This window comes from Cibotium barometz, chromosome 45, assembly GCF_041138505.1.
Source record: "Cibotium barometz isolate CiBa-2024 chromosome 45, ASM4113850v1, whole genome shotgun sequence".
NCBI classification, from domain to species: Eukaryota; Viridiplantae; Streptophyta; class Polypodiopsida; order Cyatheales; family Cibotiaceae; genus Cibotium; species Cibotium barometz.
Genome location: NC_141090.1, coordinates 42,522,481 through 42,533,023, shown reverse-complemented (window position 1 = coordinate 42,533,023; position 10,543 = coordinate 42,522,481). Strand labels below are relative to the sequence as shown.

General features: G+C 41.2%; 1 protein-coding gene across 1 annotated transcript; it reads left to right on the top strand.

Annotated features, from left to right (window-relative positions):
* The first annotated feature begins 1,629 nt into the window (after window positions 1-1,629).
* Window positions 1,630-9,089, top strand: LOC147612785 (uncharacterized). The gene is made up of 10 exons (XM_086783396.1): window positions 1,630-3,011; window positions 3,160-3,241; window positions 3,365-3,459; window positions 3,543-3,614; window positions 3,737-3,816; window positions 3,923-4,019; window positions 4,208-4,255; window positions 4,402-4,470; window positions 4,598-4,762; window positions 8,451-9,089. Exons 1-10 carry the CDS (start codon window positions 1,695-1,697, stop codon window positions 8,688-8,690), a joined length of 2,265 nt encoding a protein of 754 aa, XP_086639522.1. The 5' UTR covers window positions 1,630-1,694; the 3' UTR covers window positions 8,691-9,089.
* Window positions 9,090-10,543: the final 1,454 nt, after the last annotated feature.

Genomic DNA, 10,543 nt, shown 5'->3' with positions numbered 1-10,543 from the left:
TCTGCTATTGAGCTTGGTTTGGCATTCTTGACCAGCTTATCCATAGGCAAATCGAGCTTTCTGACAAACCTATTAAGCAACGTGGTATCGTCTATAGACGGGGAAAATTGCATAGGCAAATCGAGCTTTCTGACAAACCTATTAAGCAACGTGGTATCGTCTATAGACGGGGAAAATTGCATTAGATTTGCATAGGCTTGATGATATGCATCGATAGACTTTTCATCTTGGGATAACTTAAAAAATTCATTCATCTTGTCTTCTTCATATCCTAGTGGGCAGTACCTTTGGTATAGATACATTTTTAAACCATCCCATTTTAACTAATCTTGATTTAGATGATTTGCCTCGACATGATTCTTCTAACATGAACAAGCCGAACCATCGATCTTAAGATAGGCCAAGGCCATCTTGCTCTGTTCATTGTACCCAGTAATATAAAAGTATTCATCCATTGCATCCACCCAGTTATGAATAATTTTCGCCACATTATTTCGCTCGCTTTGGAAAGGTCTTGCTGAGCTTTGTGCATGGCTTCTCATGAATATCACTATCAAGTTCTTCCATCGGATGGGAAGATTTACCTGCTTGGCTCACGATGGCAATTTTGAAAAGGATAATTCCATGCTTAAGGCTTACAGATAGCGGCTTAAGTGAAAGTAAGATATCTTTATTTACTCAAAAGCTCTTATTATATTGCAACAGGGAAGTCTAATCCCTTCCTCCAAACAAGCAGAACTTCCGGTACTGTCTCATAATTGTAAAATTTTGAAACTTAGGTGATTTAACCTCGATAAATATTCATCTAAGGAATACTGTCTCCATGCTCGAATCTTGTATTCCTTCACTAAACTAGTTTCTCGGTAATCGTGGCTAAATTTAGGTTTGAAGCATAGAAAGGAAGAAAATCATGGCTCAGTTTAGGTTTGAAGCATAGAAAGGAAGAAAATCCAAGCTAATTTCAATTATAAATTATCATCTACATGGACCCACACTACATCGATCCAACGATGAGGCCACATAAGAAGTCCCTGATAAGGCAATTCAAAATAACTCTTTAAACTCGAAATAGTATGCGATCATCCCTATCTTATCATTCATCATATATTGTGAAAAGCACACTAACGACTTGGTATTCATGATCAATAACCTGTTGATGCGGGGCCATTACTGTGCCACACAACTATACATTTAACATTACAAAATTAAAGACAATACTCAACAAAGGAGAAAGCTTTATTTGTATATCAATCTTATTTTTGTACAACATTGTCTGTTTGTTTCCTCAAGTAAATCTTGTACTCCAGTTCTTGCAGGACGGGTCCTATGATGCCGTATGCAATTATTAAAATTCGGAGAGATAAGTAACTGGTTTCGGGAGCTTTTTTTTGGACAATTGGACCTGGTGGCTTAGGCGACCAAATAAGACATGCGTCGTGAAGGAATTCTGGGGGCATGAAGGTAATCAAGCTACCTCGTGGAGCATGCGTGAGCCATGGGGGACAACGCATTTGTTCCATTAGTGGTACGTCCGCGAAATCCAAGCCCCCAGAGTCACCCCTAGTGGGACACATCCATTTGCGTGGGACGCAGCTCTAAGCCTGCCTTACACACACCTGGAAGGTAACTACTCTCTAATAAAACATTTGCCAGCGAATGATCAAAAGACGCACCTAGAATTTTGAAACTAGGCAATGTACATACATACGCTGGTAGCTATGAAGCTGCAGGGGCAGCTTCCGAAGGACGGGGAAGGAGAAAACTTGACTCACTCACTCATGGCGATGGCTCATCTTTCCGCACACCCCCATCCGGACCCTTCCCGCCTATCATTACCAGGTGAGTCCTCCTCTGTCCATACTGCCATTTTGCGGCAAGACTCGCAAACTCCAAGCATGGACTCGGCAGTTTCCAGCCCTACTGCGCAGACCTCTGAGACGGACCAGGATTCATGCATTTCCAGTATGGCTTCGGCCTGCTCTGTGCTAGAATCATGCGCTAGCTCGCTCGATGATTACCTTGATAAACTGCAGCAGGCGCAGGATGCTAGGAATTCTGTTGAAAGTGAGCCCGCAGAAGAGCTCGCGCACTTGCCTTCCACGGATTCATTGCATCAAGCTGTAGAAGAAACTAGGATTTCTAGCTGTTCTGTGGAGTCTGATCATCTTCCAGAGGCACAGGAAGCTAGGGTTTCTTGCCGTTTATTTGAATCCGATGGGCTCATGGAGGCTCTGCAGGTGAAAGATGCTATGGCTTTTGTAAAAAATGGGTCAACTCAGTGTATGGAATCACCATCTCTTACTGACGTTCAATGGCATGAGATTACAGAGGAGATCAGGGTTTCTGAGCCCCCCCTAGACGAAGAGTTTTCAGGTTTACCTTTATCTGGTCATCAAACTGCACAAGAGCATGGAGTTTCCTGCCCTCCTGTTGAGGATATACCAAGAGCATGCACAGGTGTACATCCACTCGATGAGCTGCAGCTGCCTCAGCCATTGCTCAGTAGAGCTTCATCATTGAGTGCAAAAGCCCTGGAATACATCCCTAAAACTGCATCTGTTTCAAATGGAGTTCCTGCAATGCCTACAGATGTGGTCCATGACCAAGTGGCATTGCCATCGATGATTCCACATGTCCCATCGCTTGGAGTTCTACATATGTTTGCACCCTCACCTCACATGCCATCTAGACAGCTAGGATACCCTCCCCCTCCGGCTGGTCCAGCCCCTCCACCCATATCAACTTCTATGCCTACTCCATTGCTTGGTCCTCTTCCTTCTGGGGTATCTAACTTGCAAACGCCTGCACCTTGTCCACCAACGTCCATGATGCTGCCCTCTTCTCCGAGTGTACTAGGATATCCTCAGTCTGGTCCTGTGGTTCCCCAGTCAGTGGGTGTTGATGCCGAGGCTATTCAAGATAAACATGAAGATCAGGCTCAAGACTTGGCCCCTGTGGCAGGCTTGAATCCTACTTTAACAGAGGAACTGAAAGCAAAGATCATAAAACAGGTATGGTGTTTTGGTATGCCGGCCTTAATGAAGGTCACATTTCAGGGACAATGGCCATCGCAAGATGCTGTTTTTTTGAAAGGTTTTTTCTTTCTTGTTGCATATCAAAATATGCTGCTGACATCTTCTACTAACTCTACCTTGACAGGTAGAATACTACTTCAGTGATGCCAACCTTCCAACTGATAACCATTTGATGAAGTTTGTCAAAAAAGATGCAGAAGGGTTTGGTATGTCTTGATGGCAGATGCTCTGAATATGTTACTGATGTGTCTTTGCTAGTGTCAAAGTGTCAGAAACTGCTAAACCCTTTATGGAAACAATTTGACATTACTGAAAGATTTTTTTCACAGTTCCCATCTCCATCGTGGCAAATTTTCGAAGAGTTAGAAACCTTTTGAAAAATCACACACTGGTGGTGACTGCTTTGCAAAGCTCAAAGCAGCTGGTATGTTTCCGGTTTGATGTGTTGTGGTCTCATGTCTGTTTCTACTGGCCAATTGCACCTCAATGAAGGCTTTGTTTTTTCAGGTTGTGAGTGAAGACGGCAAAAAGGTTCGCCGGTTGCATCCTCTCCCTCATCTAGACCTTGAAGAAATTCAGGTTGTTGAAACATCTGGAGCTTGTTTCACAGACCTGTCAACATATCTAACTCATTATTATTTTTTTCCTGCTCTTCTGGAGCTGCTTAAGCAACTTCAGTAATTGTTTTTGTTCCTCAACAGTCACGCACAGTTGTTGCCGAGAACCTCCCTGAGGATCATTCCATCGAATCCATGGAGATGCTTTTTGGGAGTGTTGGCAAGTCAGTCATTCTTCTTGAATGCTCGGATTGCAGAATAGTCACATTTCTGATTTTGGAGCAACCATATGTTCGAAGTATTTACTTGCAACTCTTTACTTCTTTTCAGTGTGAAGATGGTTCGAATTTGTCAGCCAGAGGCAATCAATGGTGCCAATCAAACATTTGCGAGGTTCGTGAAGGCAGATATGGTTGTTAGCAACAAGGTATTTTATTATCGGAATTGATGTTATGTTGGATATTATTGAGGAATGGGCAATGTTTTTTTGTCTCATTTTGTTTGTATTAGATTTGACCTGCAGGTGGCTTGGTAGATTATCTATTGCACTTGATGGTAAAAAATTTAGCAGTTTATGTGCTGACCCTTTAACTGCATGTTCTGGTCAAATTACAGCTGCATGCTTTGATAGAATATGAATCTGTGGAGCAAGCAGAACGAGCTGTAAGTATTTGGTTTCTCAAAGTAAAGGCATAGGCTGTCTTCCATCCTTGATTTGAAGATTATGATTGATAATTTTTAAGCTTGGTTTAGGAATGCTGGGGATTTAGAATCTGAAGAGTTTTTTTTAAGTCTGCTTGTTTGGTCAGGTTGACGAGCTTACAGACAAAAGGAACTGGAGAAGTGGTCTTCATGTTCGGCTTTTGCTGAGGAGGATGGTATGGCTGTGTCTTGTTTTTGGCTGAAATTGTTCATGCGTGAACAGAACGGCCTGCTCTTCTGACTTGAGATCAAATTATTTAATGAAAGTTATGGTGGCAATTACTTGTTTTTTTTTTTTTGCAGTTTCAGAACAAACATGGTCACCAACAACCCATTGGCATTAAAGCACACAAGTATGGTGTTGGAGGTGATGCGAGTGGAGGTGAAGAGGATGCTGCCCCTTTATCAGGAGATGACAAGATCAGGGAGGAAGGTCATCTGGGGATTGAAAAGTCTGATGAGCCTGTGGTAAGTTTTTTCTGCCTTGCCCCCTGGCACAATTTTTTTGTATTTTTGAAATTTTGGTAAATACTCGTTTGTCCTTCTGTCCAATGCCCCATATTCAATATGTTATGGAAGGTCTCATCATTTTTTTTTTTTTTGCACCGAGACTCGTAGGAGAGCATCATGAGGGAACTGCTTGGTTCAAAAAGGCAACTCGTTTCCTGCTTCATTATTTGCAGTCTAGGGTTCACCTGCTGGGAGAAGAGCTCTCAAGTTCATTGTTGATGTGTCGTGTATTGCTTAAGGTGATTAGAAGGAATCAATTAAGGGAAGCAACTAGGGTTTTTTAAAGTGTGTTTGTAAACCCTTTGAATCCATTGCACCTTACCTAGAAAGAAGCATCTGAGAATGGCGAACTTTTTATCCATGCTCCATATTCTTGGGAAGAAGAATGCAGTGGCAGATGCATTCTCTCGATATTGCTGCTAGTTCAGTTTCTTTGTCTGTGATACAAGAGATATACATCATTCCGATGAAGATTTTCCTTGCATATGGGTGGGTTTGCGGGCAGGGACAATAGGTGGATCTATTGTGCAAAGAGATGTGGTTAAGTCTATGAGGCAAAAATTGATGGATGGATGTTATGCTCTGCCATACGGAGGTCATACAAGGATTTTGGTGACTAACGAAAGGTATTTTTTTTGGCAAGGGATGTGCAAGGATATTGATTCCTATGTGAGGGAATGCATTACATGCCAAAAGGCAAAGTTTGATAGGCAAAAGGTCCCTTGTTTGCTTCAGCCTTTCCTAGCCATGGGAAAGCATTGCTATGGACTTTATTATGGAATTTCCTGAAACTTCATTCGGGATTGATGTTATTTGGACCATTGTGGATAGGTATGGAAACTAGCATAGCAAACAAGCTCATTTCTTGTCAATCAGGAAGACCATCAAAATTGAACACATGGCTCGCATTTTCATTGTTGAGATCTTAAAGCTTGCAAGAAGTCCATAGCTGATTATATCTCGACTCCCCTTAGGCCTACGGCTAAGGGTGGGGTTGATATCCAGACATACGCATGAATGGGCTATATCCAATAGCCGTATTTTTATTGCTATTATAAGCGAGCAAGATCGTTGCTTCTCATAGTGTCTTTTGGAGACCTCAACATATCCTCCATAGTCTAGTTAGGTCGCTTTGTTTGACCATCTGACTTGGGATGATCCAAATATGACATAGTCGAGCGTGTCTCTAATTGGGAGAACACTGATTGCCAAAATTGTGGAGTGAATTTGGGATTCTGAACAGATTCTGAATACTGATAATCTCTTCTGGCTACCGTAGAGTTTGTATGGTTTCTTCACAAAGAGTTGAGCCAATTCATGGCTCTTTATGCTGGACCTGGTACATATATCTTAGTCAGTCAGTCCACAATGGCTCAGATTGAATCATGGCCCTTACGCATCCGAAGGATCCCAACTACAAATCCATAGACACACTCTGCCATTTGTTCTTTGAAATGTGTAGTGGGTGTAGCATACTCCCAGCTCCTGAGTCTCTCAGCCTTATTGAGCTAGCTAGCATTGGGTACACTTTGCACATAATCATCCACATGGGATTTCATATGTGGCCAATAAAATAGCCGGCCAACCAATTTTTTTAAAATTGTGGACACTTGAATGAAAGGGCGGAGAATTTATAACTCGAATACCTTGTATTTCGATGTGATATGAACAAGATTACTCACGAGGGTGGACATCTCGGACACTTTGGCATATTTAGGCATTCTTTTATATTTTTGAGCATTCTTTCTCTAATTTTGGACACTCTACTAGCTAAAAAAGGCAAAATTTTACTTCAAGGGGACTATATATTCACATTCCAAGTAATGTAAACATGATTTTCAGGCTGTATGACCATGTTCATACAGCTCACACCGCTGTGGCGCAAGTCTGTACAGATTTGTACTATGCACGTACCATGCTTGTTTTTGTAGTATGTATTGCTCGTACTACGCCCTGCATTATAGATGGCGACATTTTTTTACTTTGTACTGGTTGATTTACAATTTGTACTGGTTGTACCTGCCCAATTGGTTTATTGTTTGTACCGGTTGTACTAGATTATGTACCAGCTTTATTGGTTGATTTACTATTTGTACCGGTTGTACGAGACTATGTATCACCTGTATTGGTTGATTTACTATTTGTACCAGTTGTACGAGACTATGTATCACCTGTATTGGTTGATTTACTATTTTTTTTTTCCCCGATTGGCCTTAGGCCCAAGATCCTTCCGTAGTTACTGATTTTTCACTCCATTGGCGTTGATTTAGCCAAAAGTCTTTGGAGCTACAATCTCGCGTTTCTTGCGTCTAAGGAGACACCTATACTCCTTTGTTTGGCTGGCTTGCTGGTGGCAAAGGCTGAATTATTTATTCCGATTCCGAAGAAATTCCTTACACTTCTCATCATACCCTCCATTCTGAGGGGAAATGCCTTACGGGGCTTTCTTGGGTGACTTCACTGTATAGGGAAAGCTTTGTTGGGTTGTGACGTGTACTATATGGCTAATGAGGGAGGCTCTCTATGTGTGTGGGTGGGGTTGATTGGGGCCAGGTGGTTAGATAAGTTAAGGTTGTAGAATTGGTCTTACTCTTTGAGAAAAGTGATACTTATGGCATGTAACTATCTCAGTAGGGGCTTATAGTGAATTGTGAGTTTTTTGGGTTGAAGGCAAGGTTGCAATGTCCAGTACCTGGCACGAGCGGGAGGACTTAGCTCAAGTTATGGCTGGGGACCCAATAAAGTAATCCAGAAGGCAGCTTTGATCACTTCAACGTGGATAGTAGGGCTTGAAGATGTAGCCCAACAATTCATTTTATAAGTTGTACACATTCTCAATGAAGTGTTTTCTGTACAATGTGTGGCTGCTCTTCATGGAGTGTTTTCGGCATATGAGCTTAGACATCGATTCAGGTATTACCACATGGTACATGTCGTGGGGATGATGGCCTCTCTCCCGTGTCTTTCATAAGTTTTTGTGATGACATTGGGGATTGCATCAATGTACTGTTACAGGAGATGTGGAACATGGGTTTTATGCCTCCTTTTCTTATGGAGGGTCCTTTTCTTATGGAGGGTCGTATCCACCTCATCCCTAAGGGTGATGACAAGAATTGCCTAGTGGAGGCCTATCACATTGCTTGGGACTACATGCAAAATTCTTGCCAGGAATTGATGAGCATGAGATTGTAGCCAGTGTTATTGATAGTCATTCATGACATAGAATGGATTCCTCTTGGACGAAGCATCTTGAGTAACATCTTTTCCTTTTGAGAAGCAGTAGAGTGGGCCAAGGGCAATCAGCCGTGAGTTGGCATCCCGTGTGAGATAGCCATACTTGTTAGATTGCCCTGAGATCCATTATCCTGAGATCTGTCTGTGCTCGAGGACCGCCTGAAGCTGACATGAATCACCTAAGAATGGCTTAGATTATGGAATTACATGCATGATGGCTCTTGAAATGAATGCTAGAAGATTCAAGGAACTCAACAACAGATCGGCCTTGGTGAGAATGAGTTTAATGCCCTTATAATGCATTGTGAAGGTTAATTTTGGGACTGATCCCTTTTTAAAACCCCCATTGGACAAAAAAGTAAAGATTTCAAACGTTTTGCCTTTTTTTTAAAACTGGCTGTGTTTGTGACAGGGGAATGAAACCATCCACGTTGAGAAGGATGGTACAAGACATGGACGAGGTAGGGGACGTGGACGAAGCAAAGGGCGTGGTCAGTTTCATCCTAATGGTAGTCGACATCACCCAATGGGTACTCCTCCGCAGGCCAGTAACTTCATACATACTGAAACAAAACCACCTCCAGGACCTCGTATGCCAGATGGAACTCGAGGCTTTACCTTGGGCCGGGGCAAAGTTACTTTGTTACAGTAATTGCATATAAAAAACTATGGTCTTAGCAAGAATATACAAGGGCTTTTTACCCCGTGCTAATCTCACGTTCAAATCCTTTTTCATACAAGTTAGTTGTGCTGGGCAGTTTTTCTTGTCTAGTCGTTCAGTCAGCTTGCACATATGCTGACACTCAGGTTCTTAGTGCTCTGGCAAAATCTCCCACCCAGGACAAGGAGACAGATCTGTTTGTAGATAAAGTTCATGCAAAAGCTTGTAGGTCTTTTACCGGTGCTTACACACAGTTCACTATTTTGGTTTAATTAAGCTACAATGTTGGAACCTGCTCTAAAATATCCTCCTTGACTGTTGAAGAGTTTGCAATTTGCTGGTTTAAGCTACAATGTTGTAACCTGTACTAAATATCCTCCTTTGACTGTTGAAGAGTTTGCAATTTGCTTCATGTACTTGCATGTGCATTTGAGCGTTCATACATTATACCTGCCAGCTGCTTTGAAATAGCTAATATGCAAATGTAATGGAGGAAACATCTGAACAGTGAGACTCGCTAATACCTGCTAGTATGTGATTTCAAAATTTTGAAAAGAACAGTGACACTATGGTTTGATTGCAGCCCACAGATTCTTAATGGGTCATTCTTCACTCACATTCAGACACATATTTAGGCTTAATAGCCTCACACATAGAACCAGGCTAAATAGGCTTACACACAAACATATTACCACACTTATATGAGTGGGTTCACGTAGAAAATTTGAACCTTTTTGCTGTAGGTAATTGAAAGTGTTTAAGAGACTTGCTAAAAGCTTCTATTGGTTGTGTTTATGCATTTCAACCCTAGGTACAATGACTTGGTCTTCATTGCAAGTAAGGGGTTTTTCCCAAGGGCATTGTTAGTCTTGGATAACTCACAAGGCGTTGCAACTTTCATAACACAAGCATTGTATTGCTTAAATTCATGAACCACTTTCGACAAGCTTTGAAGGTATTTCCATTTCCCACATGGATGTGGGAAAACCTTGAACGAGCAGACACCCATGTGGTAGATATCGTTCGTCTTTTCTTCTTAGAATCTTCTCCAATTTGACATTAAGGCTGAGTGATAACATTTAAGATCAAATAGCAATGCATGTTTTGTTCTAAGGTTAAATTTGTGTTAGAGTGGAAAAGTGTAAATCTAAATGATTTTCATGGATAAGGCCTGATAGATGACGTCATGGGCCACATGGGTAGGCCACTTTTAAACGACTGTTACGGATAAGCTTTTGATGAGTAATTGGAGTACACAAAGCTCATCAGTCTTGTTTATGTATTGCACTTGGAGTTTAATATATCACTGGAGTAAGAGTTTAATTGATATTGAGATTATGCTTTGATTGAGCAATTATCATTTAGCTTCTCTTAGACAATCATGACTCTTATGCTTAGAAATTAAGTTTTGCTCCATAGGGGTGCACCCATTCATACCAAATGTCTTTAATGTCTCACCACTATAATTTTGTTGAGAGATGAAAATATAATCCACCTCTTGCAAACTTTGATTCCCAAATAAAAAAGTTGTCATTTCAAACTCTTTGCCTAGCATCTCCTTTGTCCGAGAGATTTTCTTCTTAGAGTTTCTTATTAAGATGAGATTATCCACATAAAGGATGATGATCATGTACATGCCTTGCTAAAAGAAAACACACAAATTAACTTCTAATGGACAAAATTATTAATATGAGATTATCGAGATGAAGGATGATGATCATGTACATGCCTTGCAAACTAAAATAAAACATACAAATTTACTTCTAATGGACATTTTGAAAGATTAATATTTACAAAGTAAGTGCCAATTCACTTGTACCACACTTAAGGGGCTTATTTTAGCT

What these genes read in the sequence shown, in the direction of transcription:
- LOC147612785 (XM_086783396.1), top strand. Translation starts at nt 1,695, where the DNA reads ATGTACATACATACGCTGGTAGCTATGAAGCTGCAGGGGCAGCTTCCG. An exon ending in CTTTTTGGGAGTGTTGGCAA is followed by an intron (nt 3,817 to 3,922) that starts GTCAGTCATTCT and finishes ACTTCTTTTCAG; the next exon opens with TGTGAAGATGGTTCGAATTT. An exon ending in TGGAGCAAGCAGAACGAGCT is followed by an intron (nt 4,256 to 4,401) that starts GTAAGTATTTGG and finishes TTGTTTGGTCAG; the next exon opens with GTTGACGAGCTTACAGACAA.